General features: G+C 41.8%; 3 protein-coding genes across 7 annotated transcripts in view; 1 reads left to right on the top strand and 2 right to left on the bottom strand.

Annotated features, from left to right (window-relative positions):
• Positions 1 to 235: 235 nt before the first annotated feature.
• Positions 236 to 12288, top strand: rhbdd1 (rhomboid domain containing 1). Of its 2 annotated transcripts, none has more exons than XM_024441957.2 (7): positions 236 to 457; positions 3632 to 4095; positions 4377 to 4509; positions 6327 to 6415; positions 9050 to 9103; positions 10204 to 10323; positions 11378 to 12288. In XM_024441957.2, exons 2-7 carry the CDS (start codon positions 3660 to 3662, stop codon positions 11485 to 11487), a joined length of 942 nt encoding a protein of 313 aa, XP_024297725.1. In that variant the 5' UTR covers positions 236 to 457; positions 3632 to 3659; the 3' UTR covers positions 11488 to 12288. The 2 variants fall into 2 exon arrangements, with proteins under 2 accessions (XP_024297725.1, XP_042151705.1); XM_042295771.1 differs by lacking the exon at positions 236 to 457 and adding an exon at positions 1741 to 1764.
• A 2796-nt stretch (positions 12289 to 15084) lies between these two features.
• Positions 15085 to 21121, bottom strand: LOC121838952 (collagen alpha-2(IV) chain-like). Its single transcript, XM_042294925.1, has 3 exons — positions 21049 to 21121; positions 20652 to 20935; positions 15085 to 15345 (listed from the first exon to the last, which is right to left on the bottom strand). The coding sequence occupies exons 1-3, from the start codon at positions 21119 to 21121 to the stop codon at positions 15085 to 15087; spliced, it is 618 nt and encodes a 205-aa protein (XP_042150859.1).
• The window catches only part of col4a4 (collagen, type IV, alpha 4), a 142751-nt gene continuing 140590 nt past the window's right edge, over positions 20794 to 22954 (bottom strand). For all 4 annotated transcript variants that reach the window (XM_024441954.2, XM_024441956.2, XM_024441955.2 and 1 more), the window contains 2 exons: positions 21049 to 21237; positions 20794 to 20935 (listed from right to left, as the gene is read on the bottom strand). In XM_024441954.2, the coding sequence (XP_024297722.2) occupies positions 21163 to 21237 (75 nt within the window). In that variant the 3' untranslated portion in view covers positions 20794 to 20935; positions 21049 to 21162. The remainder of the gene's footprint in view (positions 20936 to 21048; positions 21238 to 22954) is intronic.

Genomic DNA, 22954 nt, shown 5'->3' on the forward strand with positions numbered 1-22954 from the left:
TCAGTACATTATTTTTTTTAACCTTTACTTTGACAGGGAAGTGAAACGCATAGAGATACAAAATAATGGGGGAAAACTGAGTGCGTATGTGGCGTGCTAATACACTGTGGTCAGATGCTGCTGTTGTGGTGCGATATGGTAATGCAACTGAACTTTCATACACTGGAAACCAAACGGAAGCAAACGGGGAGGGACTAATGTCAACTTGTCCAATAAGAATCGCTCGTTTTCGTTACAAAACTTTTTATTATGATGTGTACAGTGTGCACCAAACGAATCTGTTATGATCACTTGGTCTATTCCCCTGACATTTCATGAAAAGTTTACCGTGTATGATTAAGTGTAGGTAAACCCCAATATCCCTTAATCGTCTTTAATAAGTGTTTTGTCGGCCAGAAGACAGAGAGACCAACAATACCAGCGATATATTCAAATACTGTCTGCGCCGTACCAGGAAGTAAGTTACAATTTTGGGGCAAAATCAACCAGCTATAAACCTAAACGTTATGTGTCTGTCATTTGAGATTGAATATCAAGGTCTGTTTTTTTGTTGGCTCCAGTATGAAAGCTAGCTAACTATATTCTTTACATTTTGACATTTGTTTTGTGTTTATTGCTCTGCTTTCTGACAGTTTTAAGGCGGAATGTAGGCCTAATCTTAGCCTAGGAAGCCGATAGTGCAGATCTAGACCCCATCGTCTAAACTCGATGTGCATTCCAAGGTAATAAATAGGCTCATGTCCCCAGTGGACCGGCTCCTACATAAAGCATCCTCCATTCAGGCTGCAAAGGCATCGTTTTCCTCCTTAAAAGATGCACGTTGCAGAAATCGCGCTGCCATTTCCTGGTTGCTAAAATGCAAAGAGTTTCCACTATATTTGCTTGTTTTGTCACATACTGAAATTAGTCAGAATCCTTGTACCGTGTAAACCGCTGTGAAATATATTTAACCAAAACTATTGTATTTGAAGCTGGTGTACCAACCCGAAAGTAAGACGCAAAAAATAAACCTAAAAACGGGAAGCATAAAAATAGCCCACATACAGTAGTAGGAAAATGTATGCACTCACTACTGTAAATCGTTCTGGATTAAGAGCTTCTGCTAAATGTAAAATACAACAGATCTATCGTTTCTTAGACTTTGTTTCAATAAGATTGGCAAATCTATAACATGTGAATGTTGTCAGGTCAACCAAAAAGTTACATATTGTAGCTTTAGTGGAGATGGTGGGAAAATATTCCTCTCACTTTCAGATTTTGTGTATCATCAGAAAGTAACTATCATTCCTAGGAATTAGCCACTCTAGCATCATGGTAAAAATTAGATTTACAAAGAATGTATGCATATTTTACTTTTTTTTTTTCTTTCTGCCTTCTCACCATTAAAGTTAAGGAGGAAAATGCTACTTTTGCTGAGGAGTATTTTTGTAATAATGTATTCTCATTTTTTTTCTCAATCTGATTGGGGGGCCTGGCAGTATTTAGTTTGCATTTAACCTGCCCATTCCACTCCCTCTTATGCTAATTTGTTCCACCCATAAGTGAGAAGTCTACATGCCAAGTACAGACGATATAGTGTGTTCCCTACAGGTTACAGAAAGAGCAGAAGCACTGAGCTATCTGTTCAGAATGCAGTCCTACCTACCTACCTACCTACCTACCTACCTACCTACCTACCTACCTACGGGTTATGGAAAATGTGCTCTTTGAGTATTTTGTAGAGTAGGTTTCCTCAAGGAGAAATCCCACATTGCTATATCAAAGGTAATCAAACAATTGCACTATTGTAAATACTACAGTAATGTATACAAAAATACTAGTCTGCAGAAACACTACAGTAATACAACTGTATACTACAGACTGCAGGGAACTACAGTAATTACTATAGTATACAATAAAAAATGTTACTACAGTATTTATACTATAGTAAACTATAAATACCACAGTATGCTACAGTCATGTCTGCAATACTACAGTATTCACTGTAGTGTTTTTGCAGACTTCGGTCCCGTTAATACTACAGTAAAGTCCCCTCAAAAAAACGACAGTGAATAGTATAATATTTATACCATAGACAGGTTGGTTGTTTAGCAACAAAACAGACGCGTGCGCAACTATGGGGCAAAACAGACTGAGTTGTCTTACATGTAAACTATATTTCATCTCCAATGTTTATTGAAAACATAAATACATTTGCACTATGAACAGTTGTTTTTTCTCAAATACATCGTTGCAGTTGTTGGTTAGCTAGTGAATTTTTACATATTAGAATAGACATGACATTAGTCAAAACACATCAAAACAAGACATGTTACAATACATGACTAAAAGTATGTGGACACCTGCTTGTCGAACATTCCAAAATCATGGGCATTAATATGGAGTTTGCTCCCCCTCCCCTTTGCTGCTATAACAGCTTTCACTCTTCTGGGAAGGCTTTCCACTAGATGTTGGAAGATTGCTGCGGGGACTGGCTTCCATTCAGTCACAAGAGCATTAGTGAGGTCGGGCACTGATGTTTGGCGATTAGGCATGGCTTGCAGTTGGTGTTCCAATTCATCCCAAAGGTGTTTGATGGGGTTGAGGTCAGGGCTCTGTGCAGGCCAGTCAAGTTCTTCCACACCGATCACGACAAACCAATTCTCTACGGGCCTCACTTTGTCCACGGGGGCATTGTCATGCTGAAACAGGAAAGGGCCTTCCCCAAACTGTTGCCACAAAGTTGGAAGCACAGAATCGCTAGAGAACGTGTTTCCACTGCTCCAGAGTCCAATTGTGGCGAGCTTAACACCACTCCAGCCAATGTTTAGCATTGTGCATGGTGATCTTAGGCTTGTGTGCGGCTGCTCGGCCATGGAAACCCATTTCATGAAACTCCCGACAAACAGTTCTTGTGCTTTTGCATCCAGAGGCAGTTTGGAACTCGGTAGTGAGTGTTGCAACCGAGGACAGACAATTTTCACGCGCTAAGCGCTTCAGTGCTCGGCGGTCCCATTCTGTGAGCATGTGTGGTCTACCACTTTGAGGCTGAGCCGTTGTTGCTCCTAGACAACATTTGACAGAACTGACTTGTAAAGGTGGCATCCTATGACAGTGCCACATTGAAAGTCATTGAGCGCTTCAGTAAGGCCATTCTACTGCCAATGTTTGTCTATGGAGATTGCATGGCGGTGTGCTCGATTTTTATACATCTGTCAGCAACGGCTGTAGCTGAAATAGCCGAATCCACTAATTTGAAGGGGTGTCTACATACTTTTGTGTATACATTGTGTAGCAATAACAAGATAAAACTATCTGAAAGGAGTCCCTTACGATTCCCCAGATGGCAGCTTTCTTGTCATTGTTGCCACCCAGATTCACAACAATTACAGAGTTTTGCCCCGTTGAAGCATGCACATTTATTTCGTGATGTTGTCAGCTAACCCATCTATAGTATTTTTTTTTTTTTGTTTTTTTGTGTGTGCCCTTGTCTTGCTCTCTGTGTGTGGGTGTTTGTGGTATTGACTGTGCGTGGAAACTGGGGGTGTTTAAAAATCCCCATAAGAATGCAAAAAATGACATCTCTGTTTCAAAGGACAAAGAAAGTTGTATGATTTTGTATTTAATTGTACATGTTTGTGTGTCACTCCAGGCTGAGCTACCGCAGTTGAGTGAGGAGGATGCGTTACCGACAGAGGGGGGGAGGTCAGCTGGGTCTGATCCTCCTGGCCTCCCAGGTCTTCCATGTGGGGGTGGAGAACATTCCCCCTGTGACGCTGGCTGTATTGGGCCTTAACGTCTACCTCTTTCTGGTACCCAGCTTACCCCTCCTCCAGGCCTGCATCAGCGTCCAACAAACCTACTGGCGTGGTGACTGGCGCCGCCTCGTGCTGTCGCCGCTGCACCACCTAGACGACTGGCACCTGTACTTCAACATGGCATCCTTCCTGTGGAAGGGCGTCAAGTTGGAGCCCCGGCTTGGCAGCAGCTTCTACGCCTGGCTTCTGACTGTTTTCTCCCTGCTGACGGGCGTGATTTATCTGCTGCTGGAGATGGTGCTCTCGGAGATCACCCAGGACCCCTCTTACAGCTTAGAGTGTGCAGTCGGCTTTTCAGGTACTAGCTAGCTACAGTGTCAGTGTGTTTGCTGTTTTGCTGCTGAGGAAGGTTTCTATCTATCCTCACAATAGTTTGGGTCATGGTAGTTTTTTTTAACCAGGAAAACCCCCAGGTCCTAGTTATAAGCCTAAACATGAATGGGCCTCTGTTGGTCAGTAAAAAGGTCCACTCTGTTTTTCAACTCTGAATTTGCTTCCTGAATTGAAAACTGAATTGACCTCAATCATGCTGTGCTGTGAGTGGCATGGTGAGACTGAACTGTCTGTCCTGTGTTGTAGGAGTGCTTTTCGCTCTGAAAGTGCTGAGTAACCACTACCACCCGGGAGGTGTCTCCTACGTGATGGGCGTCCCAGTGGCCAATCGCTACGCCAGCTGGGTTGAGCTGGTACTGATTCATGTAACGTCACCGGGGTGAGTTATTCTTTGTTGCAGGAGTAGTCGGATGCACAGTAAACACATGTTCTACACCTACAGACTTTTTCCCCAGCCCAGGTGTCACAAGTTTCCAATAAGAAATGCACATTTTAGTTAGACATTTTTATACTGTTGTGTGCCCGAATGAACATGACCCAAGGTTCATCGTAAGTTCACTAGACAGTCTCTTATCATCCACAATGTGTTAAATAGTTCTAAATGAAAGCTTACAGACATAACTAGGTTTGATAATAGGGGAGATTGGGGTAAGTTGAGCCTCCCTTGTTTCTAGGAAACTACACAAAATGTGTAGTTTGACCAAATATTTACGAAGAGGTCATCGTTTCATGGAGTCTGTGAAGGAAGAAGCCACATGGAGAAAATGATAATACATTTGTTGGACCTAACTTGCTTGTGTTAGAGGTTTCAGGATTCTTGTATATAACCCAAAGTACATAATTTAAAGACTGTTCTACACATCAGTTGGGGTCTCAAAAAGCTTCAATATGAGGTCTTAAACATAGCATGAATGTGCATCTGTGTAGCTGTGTGAGCTAATATAGTAAAAATGTTTGCCATGGGGCAAGTTGTGCCAATGGCAAGTTTAGCAAATTAATATTTTTTTCTTACCAGGCGTAATGCAAGGCATTATCGCTGGAAATTGAGAACAACAATCCCTGTTAAAGCCTGTGTTAAAAGATGCTTAAAATTATAAAAATACCAAAAAGTGATTGTGTTGAATTGTGTTTGGAAAATAAAGATGGTTTTAAAAAGGTATTGGCAATATTTCATTCAGTGCAGAAATGTGTAGGCTGCATAATTTACCTTGTCCCGCTGCTCAACTTACTCCATACCTGGTAAATTGAGAACACTTGTTTTGAACAAGTTAAGTAATGTTTACATTAATTCAGATTATTTCTAGGGAATCCACATCATCTTGAAATACAGTGCATTTGGAAAGAATTCAGACCCCTTGACTTTTACCACATTTTGTTACGTTACAGCCTTATTCTAAAATTGAGAAAAATCGTTATTTCCCCATTCATCGATCTACACACTATACCACATAATGACAAAGCAAAAACAGGTTTTTAGACATTTTTGGAAATAAAAACAAAAAAAATGACCGGAAAAATTACATTACATAAGTATTCAGACCCTTTACTCAGTTGAAGCACCTTTGGTAGTGATTACAGCCTTGAGTCTTTATGGATATAATGCTACAAGCTTGGCACAATTGTATTTGGGGAGTTTCTCCCGTGTATTTGGGAGTTTCTCCCATTTCTTCTCTGTAGATCCTCTCAAGCTCTGTCAGATTGGATGGGGAGCGTCGCTGCACAGCTATTTTCAGGTCCCTCCAGAGATATTCAATCGGGTTCAAGTATGGGCTCTGGCTAAGCCACTCAAGGACATTCAGAGACTTGTCCCAAAGCCACACCTGTGTTCTCTTGGCTGTGTGCTTAGGATCGTTGTCCTGTTGGAAGGTGAACCTTCGCCCCAGTCTGAGGTCCTGAACGTTCTGGAGCAGGTTTTCATCAAGAATCTCTCTGTACTTTGCTCCATTCATCTTTCCCTCGATCCTGACTAGTCTACCAGTCTCCCGCTGAAAAACATCCCCACAGCATGATGCTGCTGCCACCGTAGGGATGGTGCCAGGTTTCTTCCAGACGTGTTGCTTGACATTCAGGCCAAAGAGTTCAAGCTTGGTTTCATCAGACCAAAAAATCTTGTTTCTCATGGTTTGAGAGTCATTTAATTACGGAGTCGTGTGCGTTGTAACCAGGCGGTAACTCATAACACGCTTCTCTGTGCAGGACCTCCTTTGTGGGACACCTGGCAGGCATCCTGGTGGGCCTTCTCTACACCGCTGGTCCTTTGAAGATCATCATGAGAACAATTGCAGGTTTGTGTGTGTCGTGGGCAATGTTTTCCTCACTAAAACATGCGCAACAAGCTAAGAAACCTGTGCAATGACGAGTTTGGTATTTTGGTCTCACCCGCATTTGTGTCTGCATGGATCCTGTAAAACTTTGGACCTCTGTAGGTGGAGCATAAAACGGGAGTGTCAAGCTGAGGTGTGGAGGAGAGTATGCTTATTAGCATTTCCACAAAGCATATACTACTTTTCATGACTTTATCAAGAGGCTTAGAGACTAGAATAAAATGGGGACAAATGTGACCTACCGGCTCATTTTGGTCTTATGTTGCAAAATTTGAAATTGTATTTTTTTACAATGAATAAAAGTAGAGGGAGCTAGAAAATGTTATATCATACACTACAGTTGAGGAACAGTGGGAAAGTAATTCTGCTTGGAAAGTTGATAAATGTACCGGAGAGCTCTTTGTCCACACCCATTCAGCATTGTTCACACCCTCTTAAGCCTTAGCCCCACCCATTCTCTTTACGGATTCACATGTGAGGCCATGTTCTAAAGACTAAAGGCTTGTTTATACTACATCTATCAATATGTCTGTATAAGTTTGTTATTCATTATTACAGGAAAATAAACTCACAACAAGATCATTATTGGGCTCCTGAGTAGCGCAGCGGTCTAAGGCACTGCATCTCAGTGCAAGAGGTGTCACTACAGTCCCTGGTTCGAATCCAGGTTGTATCACATCCGGCTGTGATTGGGAGTCCCATAGGGCGGCGCACAATTGGCCCAGCGTCGTCCGGGTTTGGCCGTCATTGTAAATACGAATTTGTTCTTAACTGACTTGCCTAGTTAAATAAAAATATTTACAAGTTAATGGTGAGCTAATTACACTAAATAGATTACGGTTGTGAGTGAAGAATTAATAGCAGGATATTCTACGAGATAATTTTGGAACTTGGACACTAGCTAACAGTATGCTTTAACTTGCAATTAAAACGACTTTCTGACAAACATTGAAACATATAAACTCAGAAAATGTAGCTAGCTAGACTCTCTTACCCGTATACATGGATGAACACTTCTCCCTCTCTGTCACGAATGCCATCGTTGCCCTTAGTTTTAAGATGTAATCCGGAGACAGTTGTTTTATACAACAGCCTTCTGTGTTCTCTTTTTGACTCACTGTATTTGCAATCCTACTCTGCTTCCACTGGGCATTCCAATGATTTCAAAACTCGGTCCTCCAGAAAGTGGAGAGCTGTCTTTAAAAAAAATCTGCGTTAGAAAGAATTACCTACACATATTGAGCAGCTCATTATAGACAGAAGCGGCTACATGGCAGACCAATCCGAACTCAGATCTCGGCATGTCCATCCCATCCATTATCTCAGCCAATCATGGCTAGCGGGAAGTTCCTGTCTTTTTCCGTGGCTAAACCAACTATGCTCGTAATTTACATTTTTACAGATGGCATACAAGTTTGTTATTAAGGCACATGTTTCCGAAGGCATTTCTGCCCCCCAAAATTTATAAAATGTTGATAAAATAAAAATTAAATGTTTACGGTCAAATGCCTCTCCTGTGAAGTAGTGACGCGTGACATATGCCTAGTTTCCTAAAACAACTCACAATTATCAGCGACAATCCATATGACTATGAATGAGGATGTTGTTGTTGCTTAAAGGCCAACTTTTATATTTACCTAAAATAGCCTATATGTTGTAATGTATTCTTGTCTTTTTAGCTTTCGCAAGTAAGAATAAATATGAACGTCAATATACTAGAATTTGAACATCAGATTGAAATAAACAGGTGTGTTCAACATTTAACACATTTAAAGTCATTTTCAGACCTACATTAATCTATTGAGATGATTTATTCACATATTCCACCCATTTACCCAGTAGTTATTGCTGTTTAGGTATTTGGTAGACATAGGAATGCAGGTGTGCTTATACCTGTTTAGGTTACATGGAGGGGAACCCTATAGCATCTGCCTGAGGGGAGGAGCTGATACTCAGAGTGGAGTACATGGGAGTGGTCTGAAAGAGTCTGGGCTTGCCTGATAATGGGCTGCAGGGACGAATGCTGCCTCACACCCATGATCTTCATGGCAGTTTGTGTCAAGCGGGCAATTTGAGATTTTAGTCAGACTGATTAGTCAGACTGATTTCCAAATCAGACTATGATGCCATGTTTTAGGATACACTCTCTAAAGCATTGTAACAGTGTTGCTTCTATGCCTCTCCTTTCCCCAACCTGAGCTCCAACCAGGGACCCTTGGAACATTGACAACTGTCACCCACAAAGCATTGTTACTCTTCAGCTGCGGCCCTTGCCAAGCAAGTTTCAGAGCGGGTGACGTCAACGCCATCTAACTAGCCATTTCACATTGGCTACAAAAGCATGGTTGAAAAAGTCGCCCTTAGTCTGTGTGTATGTTTTTCTGTGTAGATTTTTTTTGCCTTTCCAAACAACAGTGGTTTTTGTCCTTTAAACAAGACGACGTGTATGTGGTGTTGGTTCTAAGCTGCACTGTTTTTCATAGAAATTTCAGGCTAAATGCATTTGGAAACCAAACAAATCATGTTGTGTCCAACCACAGTATAACATTACATGATTAGACAAATTACATGATCAGGTGTCTCCTCTCCCAACAGGATTTGTGATGAATGGATACCATGCCAGACAAAATCCATATTATAACTTTTCAGGTATGTAGTCTAATCATTTTGCACCTTGATTTATTGATGTCTCGCTTCCACAATGGGCAGAGTCTAGATTATTTTTGTTTGTGTCTGCAATATACACTGAACAAAAATATAAATGCAACATGTATGTCCCATGTTTAATGAGCGGAAATAAAAGATACCAGAACATTTTCATAAGCACAAAAGGTGTATTTCTCTCAGATCTTGTGTACAAATTTGTTTACATTCCTGTTAGTGAGCAGTTCTCCTTTACCAAGATAATCCATCCACCTGACAGGTGTGGCATATCAAACCTTATGATCATTACAGGTGCACCTTGTGTTGGGGACAATAAAAGGCCAATCTAAAACTGCTGTCACATAAATCAAATCACATTTTAAGCAGAAGTTATGGTGGGTGTAGCGAAATGCTTGTAAAAATGTATGACACACAACAAAAACAAAATACTGCAAAGTTGCTTAGGAGCTAGAAGCAGAACTGTCATGTCTGTTGGCGCCATCTTGCACATCAACACAATGCCACAGATGTCTCAAGTTTTGAGATGCGTGCAATTGTCATGCTGACTGCAGGAATGTCCACCAGAGCTTTTTGAATTTGAGTGAATTTTCCATTACCATAATGAAAGTCATTTTAGAGAATTTGGACATACTTCCAACCGACCTCATAACCGCAGACCACATGTATGGCATCGTGTGGGTGAGTGGTTTGCTGATGTCAACATTGTGAACAGAGTGCCCCATGGTGGAGGTGGGGTGATGATATGGGCAGAAATAAGCTACGGACAACAAACAAAATAGCATTTTATCCATGGCAATTTGAATGCACAAAAATACAGGGACGAGAACCTGAGGCCCTTTTATTTTTATGGTATCTGTGACCAACTTGTTCCCAGTTATTCCCAGTCATGTGAAATCCATCAATTATGGCCTAATTTATTTCAATTGACTGATTTCCTCATATGAACTGTAACGCAGTAAAATCTATGAAATTGTTGCATGTTGTATTTGTTTTTGTTCAGTGTAGTACCAAGCATACTTGCCAAGAGCCTGATATATTTGGTAATCCTAGTATGTGTGTGGGTGGGGGGTGGGGGGGTTCTGTAGGATACAGTGGCAGTAGTGGAGGACCCCGTGCACACCCCCAGAATGTTCACCCTTACACTGGAGGTCTATCAGAGGATGAGCAGTACGAGGCAGCCATCAGAGCCAGTCTCAATGGCAGAGGTGAGACCACAGACCTGGGTTCTGTTCATTAAGCAGTAGGCAACAAATGGAAGAAGTGTTTCTTATTCGACAAGGCCAGGTAGTCCCCGTCTACCTGGCCTTGTCGAATAAGAAACACATTTTCATTCACCGTTGCAAACCATTAAAAAAAAAAAATTCAGTTGCATACCCTAATCCGGATTCACAGAGGCCTTAAAAATTTTAATAATAAAAAGCCTTAACCTTTCGAGTCCCGCTGTCACGCCCTTTTAAACATTGTCGTTTGAGCTACAAACTTCTGGGTTGGATTCGTCCATTGAATTAATCTATTTCTTCTGATACCATTAGTCTGTGTGAGTAATGGGGGCTGAGTTAGAGAGATGTTTGTGAGACAAGGGCGGATCATGAAGGACTCCGGGGGGAGCGGTTCTTCTCACAAACGCCTGTAGAGTCCGAATGGTTTGTTATGCTCTGACGCTCAGCCACACAAGAGTCGTTAAAAGGTTAGGGTTTCTTCTACATAGAAGATCATAGGAAATCCCCGGACATATTGTCGATAATACTGTAATAAGCTCACATAGTTGCTGTCACAAACTCAACACAGTTGTCACTGACTAGTTGGATATTCATTTCCCATTGAGCAAACAATATCTGTACTTACAGCATTCTTATAAATACTTTTTCTTTTTTTAAATCAGGTTTCTGCATGGTAGAACTTATTTTTTGATTGACATTTGCAATTGTTTGTCAAGTGGGTTTGTGTTATACTTGTTGTCCTGAAAATATGTTTATACACTTCAATGTGAGGCTAAATATGAGGAAAGAGCAAGTGGATTAATGAAAGTAGCTAATTTCAACTTGTTTTGATGTGGGAAGCCGGGGTACAGTGGATTGTGCTGGAAAATAGAGTTAATTGGAAGTGCTTAAATCAAAACAGATTCAAGACTTTTGAAGTCCTCCCATTTAATCTAAATGTTGGGTCAAATAACTAATCTATAGGAGTGCCCAATCCAAGCCTACAGCCTCAGTCACAACACCTGCATGTGTCAATCATTATAATTGTTATGTCCCTTAGGGGGCTCCACTCAGAGAAGACCAACCTCGCATGGTTTCAACATTCCAGGAGAACTGACAGCAGAGGAGATCAGGAGGCGGCGGCTCCAGAGGATTGACCACTTTGACTGACCAAGCTGGACTATTGGTTCATTGGAGGATAAAAATATCTTTCCTCAAGGAATACTACACTGAAAAATTATAGTATTTTGTCCATCAGTCCACTGTTAAAGGTAGAATCAGTGAAATGTTGCACAAGCAGTACCTCAGATATTGCGATGAGCAAGATGCAAGATTTCGCTCTCACCCAGTCACACACAGTATCTGCGCATGTGCTTAACGCTCTTACAAAGTGGTAGCCAAGGGACCAGAACAGGAGAAGTTTAGCCTCGCGCTCCAACTCTCATAGTTGTTGGGGTGCATTTTAATTTGGCATTTTATAATTAAAAAATATTTGAAATGAATATTTGAAAACTTATAAATATTATGCAGTGAAAACAGCCAAATGTATCCAAATCACATTTTAGTAACCACATTGATTTGACATGTTCACTTTGTAGTGTCAACTTTATTGAATGCGTGCCAATGACTTGTGCTATCGATCCCTCACGGTTAGCGTGCCATTGAGCTCTTACCGTATGTATTGGGCTACTATTTAATTATTTTCAACTATCAATTAAGATTTTTAGTCCTGTAGTATTTGAATATAATAGGATTACCAAATATACTGTTTCTGTCTCTTGGCAAATATGAAACGGCAATTATAGAGATCTGGGAACTAAGTCTTCTATTTTGATACATTTTGCTCTAGAGGGATTCTGAGAATGAACTCGTCATTTCACATGAGAGTAATATGATGTATTTCTTAAAATAATCTTGTTTGTTACAATGTATTTTTGGAACATTTATATTAAATATGTGCATTGTGTTAAACACTGCATTTCCCCCCTTAGTTCAGTACATTGAAGACTACACTTCATCTAGTATGAAGCTTATAATACTCCAATAACCATTTACAATTGACATCAGGTCAGACAATCACGACACTTGGAAATTAGATGCATTTATTTTTTACCTTTTAAACAGTCCACATAATGCATTTAAGACTACTGGTTGCTTAGAGGAGTGTGTGTGTTAGTGAAAGGCTTATCCTATAAGGATCAAGTGTGCTGACAGAAATCGTACCAAATGTTTTAAGAAGAGGATTGTCTTCGGGGTGGCTCAGCCTCTGTGTTTGCGTGTGTCGGTGTCAGTGATGTTGAGTTACTATGTTTAACCTCTGATATGCCTCAATGTGTGGAGAAGCCACACATTGAGAAAGGGGAGGGGTTTGGAGAAGAACGATCCCTCCCTTTCCAGAACCGAAGTCAGTCAGTCAACAACTCAGAGCCACTTCTGTCAGTGTTTTCCCATCTACATATTTACACCCACAGCGCTCTCATTGGGACAGAGGGTCTCATTATGTTAATCACATGGAATGACTCAGGGGAAGCGGGTATATTCAGTAATGTAAAATGTTGCAGATAGAAATAGAATGGAGTTGAAACAACTCCCTATTCAATCTGGCAGACAATCACTTTTCTGTGACGTTACATCCTCCTGAGAGTGGCTTCCACTGCGAAGCTCTCTCTAGTCCAACAGTACAGAAAATGTGAATTCTCTCAGCCCTGTTTATATGGGGCCTTTAACAATAGTTATGTTCTGTTGCCCTATGACTTTGGTCATCTTTGGAGACATTACATTTAAAAGAAGACACTCGGGTGACCACAATATTCTCATTGACCTAAAAATTACCTTAGGGTCCAAATTTAACCAGACAGCAAGGGTATGTTTGCACTGAAATTGAGAATGTTGATGTATGGTAGGATAAAAAAACTATCCCAAGACATGTTACCCTTTTTCATCACCATAACGATCATGAGATAAAACAATCTCGCACTGCGAGAATCTGATGGGGTGGTTGTGCAGGTTTTTGTTCCAGCCCAGCAGCATCACATCTGATTCAACTTGTCAATGTCTTGATTGAAGTCTTGATATGATTACTTGAATCAGGTGTGTTACTGCTTGACTGGAACATAAATCCCCCCACGGGGCCTCGCAGAGTAAGACTGTCAATCTGCGAGCACTCCTTAACACAGTTATGCGACACCATGCTTCTTGGTTTTCCAACTTTTTCCCTCTTGTCCACCGCCTACAAATACTTCCCTCCATTGTGGCCTGAGTCCTAACATTTGACAACATAATATTCTTATTTTGAGAAATACCATGCATTCACCATTTTTTCAAAAATAGCACCACAAATGATTCCTACCTAAATAAATACTCTTGACATTTACAGTACAAATATAAAGCAATCCTGTTCTTTCAACAGTGCAAACATATTTACATACAACAGACAATAATGCCAAGACGTACAGGGAAACATTTAAAGACTGAAATTTGCAACAGTCTTACACTGTTATACACACTCATTTGAAGTGTAATGACTACTGAGTTTGCTTTTCTGCGTGTGTTAGCGAGGCTTAATTCCTTGTGTTAATTTGGGTAGCGTGTTGAAGTCGAGACCAAAGAGGCTGAATGTTCAGACATGACGTAGTAGATCGGTGTAAGGCATCCTGCAGCGTACAAGAAAAGACAAGCTTTTCAAAATGGTGAAGTCATTTTAACGACTGGTGCCATTACCTCAACAACCAATGTTTGGGTCTTAAGTTATTTTACAGAATTCATTTTAAAGACCAAAGTGAAAGGAAGCCCAATTAAATGACAAGGAGGCCCAATAATGAGAGGACTGAAATGAACTGAAGGAACAGGCACCTTGTTTCTCTAAATGTGTACAATCTAAACTAAAGCATTGTTCAACATGTTATACAGTTTACAGATAATGAAGTAGATACTATACTGCTTTTAGCACTATACAGTTCTAAACAGAAAATTAAAACAATTAATTGGATAAAAAACTTGATCTGATTGAATCAAGACCTAATCAAAACATAAGAAAACGTAACAGGGAGGGACGACATGGACATCTCCAATCAAAAATGCTTATTTTGGCATTCTACTTTAAAAAGTTATTTGTTGCGTGACCTAATAAACACAACTGTGGCTTTGGTGGATGACGAGAAAACATCACAGGCTTTGGGAGAGTCCCAGCTTCCAAGAGTGTGAGGACCACTGTTGTACGTAAAAACATAGTAACAATTGAAATGTCTGTATGTATTGTGATTGCTGCAAAATTAATTGCCTAATTGAGGACATTCAAGTTTTCTGAATCTGAGTGTGATGGGCCACATTGATGCTTGAAGCCACTCTGTTGTTGACTTGGGAGTCTCGAGCGAAGGATAATCTGACACGTAATATTAGATACTCAAACCTGGAAACATAATACACATATTAAGAGCTTTCAGCCAAGTTACATATTTCAGGAGGGAAAAAAGTTACTAATCTAAAAAAATTATTCAAAGGATAGTTGATCAAGTACTGTATGTTCATTGATATGAACTTGCATAAAACAAGTGAAGAGAGAGCATGTGTCAATGTAAATATTATTCAGACTTTCAGGTAAACAACCAGTGTAGTCACAGCCTCTCTGGTGACTAATGAGGTGTATCATTACTGCCTCTCAGGTAACCAATGAGTGCATGTTCAATGCACTCTGGGATGTGGTGGGTCAGAGATTTTGGGGCCGGTGCTTGTGGGATGTGGCCGGGCCCAGAAGGAGGGTGGGTGGGGTCACTCTTTCATACACACGTTGCACCGGCCTACGTTGAGGCGCTGTTGCCACTCCTCTTTGAGCGTGCCCTGTGAAGTAGAGGAGCTCAGCGGTCCATCTGCGCCCACCCGGGTCAACCAGAAGCTGTAGATGTTGGCGAAGTAGTGGCACGTACCCCGCGGGCCCTGGCATTCCACGAACGGCTGGGCACGGAAGTCCCTCAGGCAGCTTCCTGATGATGTCAGAGACTGGCCACCACCCTCATCGCCGGCCCCTGTGTGCTACAATACACAAACGTTACAACTGTTATAACAAAACACACACACTCACAGGCAGGCACACACATACATTACTAGTCAAAAGTTTGGAAACACCTACTCATTCCAGGGTTTTTTAATATATATTTTTTACTATTTCTACTTCTTAAAATAATAGTGAACATATCAAAACTGAAATAACACATGAAATAATGTAGTAACCAAAAAAAAAATGTTAATCAGATTTAGATTCTTCAAAGTAGCCACCCTTTGCCTTGATAACAGCTTTGGCATTTCTCAACCAGCTTCATGAGGTAGTCACCTGGAATGCATTTCAATGAACAGGTGTGCCTTGTTAAAAGTTCATTTGTGGAATTTCTTTCATTCTTAATATGTTTGAGCCAATCAGTTGTGTTGTGACAAGGTAGGGGTGGTATACAGAATCTAGCCCTATTTGGTAAAAGACCAAATCCAATTTATTTGTCACATACACATGGTTAGCAGATGTTAATGCGAGTGTAGCGAAATGCTTGTGCTTCTAGTTCCAACAATGCAGTAATAACCAACGAGTAATCTAACTAACAATTCCAAAACTACTACCTTATACACACACACACACAAGTGTAAGGGATAAAGAATATGTACATAAAGATATATGAATGAGTGATGGTACAGAGCGGCATAGGCAAGATGCAGTAGATGGTATCGAGTACAGTAAATACATATGAGATGAGTAATGTAGGGTATGTAAACAAAGTGGCATAGTTTAAAGTGGCTAGTGATACATGTATTACATAAAGATGCAGTAGATGATAGAGTACAGTATATACGTATACATATGAGATGAATAATGTAGGGTATGTAAACATTATATTAAGTAGCATTGTTTAAAGTGGGTAGTGATATATTTTACATCAATTCCCATTATTAAAGTGGCTGGAGTTGAGTCAGTCTGTTGGCAGCAGCCACTCAATGTTAGTGGTGGCTGTTTAACAGTCTGATGGCCTTGAGATAGAAGCTGTTTTTCAGTCTCGGTCCCCGCTTTGATGCACCTGTATTGACCTCGCCTTCTGGATGATAGCAGGGTGAACAGGCAGTGGCTCGGGTGGTTGTTGTCCTTGATGATCTTTATGGCCTTCCTGTGACATCGGGTGGTGTAGGTGCCCTGGAGGGCAGGTAGTTTGCCCCCGGTGATGCGTTGTGCAGACCTCACTACCCTCTGGAGAGCCTTACGGTTGTGGGCGGAGCAGTTGCCGTACCAGGCGGTGATACAGGATGCTCTCGATTGTGCATCTGTAGAAGTTTGTGAGTGCTTTTGGTGACAAGCCGAATTTCTTCAGCCTCCTGAGGATGAAGAGGCGCTGTTGCGCCTTCTTCACGATGCTGTCTGTGTGGGTGGACCAATTCAGTTTGTCTGTGATGTGTATGCCGAGGAACTTAAAACTTACTACCATCTCCACTACTGTCCCATTGATGTGGATAGGGGGGTGCTCCCTCTGCTGTTTCCTGAAGTTCACGATCATCTCCTTAGTTTTGTTGACGTTGAGTGTGAGGTTATTTTCCTGACACCACACTCCGAGGGCCCTCACCTCCTCCCTGCAGGCCGTCTCGTCGTTGTTGGTAATCAAGCCTACCACTGTAGTGTCGTCCGCAAACTTGATGATTGAGTTGAAGACATGCGTGGCCACGCAGTTGTGGGTGAACAGGGAGTACAGGAGAGGGCTCAGAACGCACCCTTGTGGGGCCCCAGTGTTTGAGGATCAGCGGGGTGGAGATGTTGTTTACCTACCCTCACCACCTGGGGGCGGCCCATCAGGAAGTCCAGTACCCAGTTGCTCAGGGCAGGGTCGAGACCCAGGGTCTCGAGCTTGATGACGAGTTTGGAGGGTACTATGGTGTTAAATGCTGAGCTGTAGTCAAAGAACAGCATTCTCACATAGGTATTCCTCTTGTCCAGATGGGTTAGGGCAGTGTGCAGTGTGGTTGAGATTGCATCGTCTGAGGACCTATTTGGGCGGTAAGCAAATTGGAGTGGATCTAGGGTGTCAGGTAGGGTGGAGGTGATACGGTCCTTGACTAGTCTCTCAAAGCACTTCATGATGACGGAAGTGAGTGCTACGAGGCGGTAGTCGTTTAGTGTGAAGACCTGAGCTTTCTTGGGAACAGGAACAATGGTGGCCCTCTTGAAGCATGTGGGAACAGCAGACTGGGATAAGGATTGATTGAATATGTCCGTAAACACACCAGCCAGCTGGTCTGCGCATGCTCTGAGGGCGCGGCTGGGGATGCCGTCTGGGCCTGCAGCCTTGCGAGGGTTAACACGTTTAAATGTTTTACTCACCTAGGCTGCAGTGAAGGAGAGTCCGCATGTTTTGGTTGCGGGCCGTGTCAGTGGCACTGAATTGTCCTCAAAGCGGGCAAAAAATATATTTAGTCTGCCTGGGAGCAAGACATCCTGGTCCGTGACTGGGCTGGTTTTCTTTTTGTAATCCGTGATTGACTGTAGACCCTGCCACATACCTCTTGTGTCTGAGCCGTTGAATTGCGATTCGATTTTGTCTCTATACTGACGCTTAGCTTGTTTGATTGCCTTGCGGAGGGAATAGCTACACTGTTTAGCTACACACACCAAGTCCATATTATGGAAAAAAACTGCTTAAATAAGCAAAGAGAAACGAAGGTCAGTCAATACGGAACATTCAAGAACTTTGAAAGTTTCTTCAAGTATAGTTGCAAAAACCAAGTGCTATGATGAAACGGGCTCTCATGAGGACAGGAAAGGAAGACCCAGAGTATCCTCTGCAGCAGAGGTTCCAGCCTCAGAAATTGCAGCCCAAATAAATGCTTCAGAGTTCAAGTAACAGACACATCTCAACTAGAGGTCGACCGATTATGATTTTTCAACACCGATACCGATAATTGGAGGACCAAAAAAGCCGATACAGATTAAATCGGCAGATTTTTACAATTTATTTGTAATAATGGCAATTACAACAATACTGAATGAACACTTATTTTAACTTAATATAACTTTATTTAACTCAACAAACATCAATTTAGCCTCAAATAATGAAACATGTTCAATTTGGTTTAAATAATGCAAAAACAAAAAGTGTTGGAGAAGAAAGTAAAAGTGCAATATGTACCATGTTTAAGTTCCTTGCTCAGAACATGAGAACATATGAAAGCTGGTGGTTCCTTTTAACATGAGACTTCAATATTCCAAGGTAAGAGGTTGTAGTTAATATAGTATTTATAGGACTATATCTCTCCATATGAATTGTATTCCATATACCTTTGACTATTGGATGTTCTTATAGGCACTTTAGTATTGCCAGTGTAACAGTATAGCTTGCTTCCCTCTCCTCACTCCTACCTGGGCTCGAACCAGGAACACATCAACAACAGCCACCCTTGAAGCAGCGTTACCCATGCAGAGCAAGGGGAACAACTACTCCAAGTCTCAGAGCGAGTGATGTTTGAAACGCTATTAGCGCGCACCCCGCTAACTAGCTAGCCATTTCACATCGGTTACACCAGCCTAATCTCGGGAGTTGATAGGCTTGAAGTCATAAACCGCACAATGCTTGAAGCACAACGAAGAGCAAAACGCACAATAGTGCTGTTTGAATGAATGCTTACGAGTCTGCTGCTGCCTACCATCGCTCAGTCAGACTGCTCTATCAAATCATATACTTAATAACATAATAACACACAGAAATATGAGCCTTTGGTCATTAATATGGTCGAATCCAGAAACAATCATTTTGAAAACAAAACGTTTATTATTATCGCATATACCCTGACTCTGCGTGCAATGAACGCAAGAGAAGTAACACAATTTCCCCTGGTTAATATTGCCTGCTAACCTGGATTTCTTTTAGCTAAATATGCAGGTTTAAAAATATATACTTCTGTGTATTGATTTTAAGAAAGGCATTGATGTTTATGGTTAGGTACATGTTGGAGCAACGAAAATAATTTTTCCGCGAATGCGCACCGATTATATGCAACGCAGGACACGCTAGATAAACTACTAATATCATCAACCATGTGTAGTTAACTAGTAATTATGATTGATTGATTGGATTTTTATAAGATAAGTTTAATGCTAGCTAGCAACTTACCTTGGCTTCTTACTGCATTCGCGTAACAGGCAGTCTCCTCGTGGAGTGCAATGAGAGGCAGGTGGTTAGAGCGTTGGACTAGTTAACTGTAAGGTTGCAAGATTGAATCCACGAGCTGACAAGTTAAAAATCTGCCGTTCTGCCCCTGAACAAGGCAGTTAACCCACCGTTCCTAGGCCGTCATTGAAAATAAGAATGTGTTCTTAACTGACGGTGTAAAAACAAAAATGTATGTATAATTTAAAAAATCCGCCAAATCGGTGCCCAAAAATACCGATTTCCGATTGTTATGAAAACTTGAAATCGGCCCTAATTAAAATCGGCCATTCCGATTAATCAGTCGACCTCTAATCTCAACATCAACTGTTCAGAGGAGACTGCGTGAATCAGGCCTTCATAGTCGAATTGCTGCAAAGAAACCATGACAAAAGGACACCAAAAAGAAGAGACTTGCTTGGGCCAAGAAACAGGACAAACGGACATTAGTCTGGTGGAAATCTGTCCTTTGAGTCCAGATGTGACATTTTTGGTTCCAAACTCCACTCGCATATGTGGTTCCCCCTGTGAAGCATGGAGGAGGAAGTGTGATGGTGCAGGGGTGCTTTGCTGGTGACAGTGTCTGTGATTTATTTAGAATTTAAGGCACACTTAACCAGCATGGCTATCACAGCATTCTGCAGCAATACGCCCCCCCATCTGGTTTGCACTTAGTGGGACTATCATTTGTTTTTCAACAGAACAATGATCCAACACACTTCCAGGCTGTGTAAGGGCTATTTGACAGAGAAGGAGAGTGATGGAATGCTGCACCAGATGACCTGGTCTCCACAATCACCCGACTTCAACCCAATTGAGATGGTTTGGGATGAGTTGGACCGCACAGTGAAGGAAAAGCAGCAAACAAGTGCTCAGCATACGTGGGAACTCCTTCAAGACTGTTGGAAAAGCATTCCAGGTGTAGCTGGTTGAAGGCAAAGGGTGGTTACTCTGAAGAATATATTCTGATTTGTTTAACACTTTTTTGGTTACTATATGATTCCATGTGTTATTTCATAGTTTTAATGTCTTCACTATTATTCTACAATGTAGAAAATAGTCAAAATAAAGAAAAACTCTTGAATGAGTAGGTGTGTCCAAACTTTTGACTGGTACTGTACACACAGACATGCAAAGACACACACAGACACACATAAAATCACTCACCATGAGGAAGGAGTATCCTACCCAAAGACTCCTCCAGTTGGGGGGACAGAAGGGATTGCTGTTGTCCTGGCTGTGAACTGCCACAGCAGGGGAGGGGGCCTCACACACCACGCAGCGGCTGATGTGTTGTTGGATGTCCTGGTCCGCCACGGGCATCATGGGCACTGACGCTGTGGTGGACAACCAGTAGGACTTGTCATTGCGGCTGGCGTAGTCACACGTGCCCATGTTGCAAAAGGAGAACGGCATGGTGCTGAAGAGACGCATACATGACCCAGCCTGACCTATTAGTAGGAAAAGACATGCTAGGTTACTGGTTACAATCATTCAAACACACACACACACACACACACACACAGATGAGCACACACACCAACAGTATTGTAGACCAACGTACCGAGGTCCTGTGTGTGGGCTTTCTCTTGGCCCTCCAGGTACAGCAAACTGTAGCCAGTCCACAGTTGTGTCATGTCTGCTGGACAGGAAGGGAGCATGTCTGATTGGCTGTGCATCACCAACAGGAAGCCAGAGTTAAAGGTGGTGGTGGGGCCTGGGCTGCCGGCATCTCCCAAAGGACCTGGGGCGCCTACGATGGCAGACAGTAAGAGACAAAGAGAAACAATATATTTAGCTACTCTTGAAGGGAGCATAATAGTAAATACTTTTTTAGAAAAATGTGATTCAATCAATCAATTTAATTAATTTACAAACAATGAAATAAAACAGCCGTAATCCACGTTAACCGACAAATGCATAGTTTATCATTGCTTTTGTTTAGGTGGTATCAGAGGTGTAACTGCTGTCAAATCGATGAGTAGAGCTTTTGTGGCCATGGTCCCACCCGCATTAAAAGTTCAGAACGAGAAAGTGTAGGCTATATACAAATAATTACACTCAAATTGAAAATCAAACAAAATAATAAGGATTTATATCAGCAGAAATGAGGTGTAGATTACATTACACATTCCAGTGTTCGAATGGGATTTCTACTAATGCGACTTGGTGCATCCAATGGCAATGACCACGATAGGTACTGTATAATGCAGGGAGGCGCTTATGGATTTGACAGTTGAATCAATCAGATCAGTGGCAACCCAAGTAGCTGAAAAAAAAACATAGCTTTTCCTTGCTTTTGTTTAGGTGGTGCCGGAGGTGTAACTGCTGTCAGCTCACAGGCATTGCCATTGTATGCAGAGTCGCATTAGTAGAAATCCAATGCAACGGGGCAGCAGTGGAGCGGGTTGAGAGCTTCAAGTTCCTTGGACCCAAGGAAAAAAGGTATAAATATATATATTTTTAAATCTAAGCTAGTCTTGCCTGCTTCAAGAACAGCTAGCTAACTAACCAATAAAATACAGTGGGTGGTCTGCCCGATTGTCACGTCCTGGTCAGGGCGTGAGTTGGGGTGGGCATTCTATGTTTTTGTTCTAGGTTTTGTACTTCTATGTTTGGCCTGGTATGGTTCCCAATCAGAGGCAGCTGTCGATCGTTGTCTCTGATTGAGAACCATACTTAGGTAGCCTGTTTTCCCACTATGTTTTGTGGGTAGTTGTTTTCTGTGTCTACCATACAGAACTGTTTCGTGTCGTTCACTCTGTTGTTTTTGGTCATTTAGTGTTCTGTTTATTTTATTAAATATCATGAACACTTACCACGCTGCACCTTGGTCCTCACCTTCTTCCACCAACGACGATCGTTACACTGGTTCTAACTAGAGTATTTAGACGAAGTTTTCCTAAGGGTAATGTATGCCCGAGGGCGACTTGGCCCTTTTCCCACCAACAAACAAACAGCCATACACCACAGCAGTACAAACTCACATGATAACGGACAATGTGAGATGTAGGCGCAAAAACAGAAGAGAGATAGCTCAAGAGACAACTGATTGGGTTTATTTTAAACCAAGGGAAAGGGGATGTGATTGGGTAAGGGAAAAAGAGCAGGTGTGCCTTCAGTTTGGCGACTGATGAGTGTCACCTGTGACTAGGGCAGAAGGAGAGAAAACAAATACACACAGGATACCTATATCCATAACAGTGACAATGACCACAAGAGCAGCCGCTCATCGATTTGACAGAGCTAACACAGTTACACCGCCTAAACAAAATTAAATGAAAAGCTATGTAGGCTAACGCGGGTTACCTGAGTGGTGTAGCGGTCTAAGGCACTGCATCTCAGTGCTTGAAGCGTCACTACAGACACCCTGGTTCGAATCCAGGCTATATCACAACCGGACGTAATTGGGACTCCCGTAGGGCGACGTTAAAAAAAAAGAAAATGAAGATCTGATTGAATACTAGCCT

This window comes from Oncorhynchus tshawytscha, linkage group LG13 (assembly GCF_018296145.1).
Source record: "Oncorhynchus tshawytscha isolate Ot180627B linkage group LG13, Otsh_v2.0, whole genome shotgun sequence".
Classification (NCBI taxonomy): Eukaryota; Metazoa; Chordata; class Actinopteri; order Salmoniformes; family Salmonidae; genus Oncorhynchus; species Oncorhynchus tshawytscha.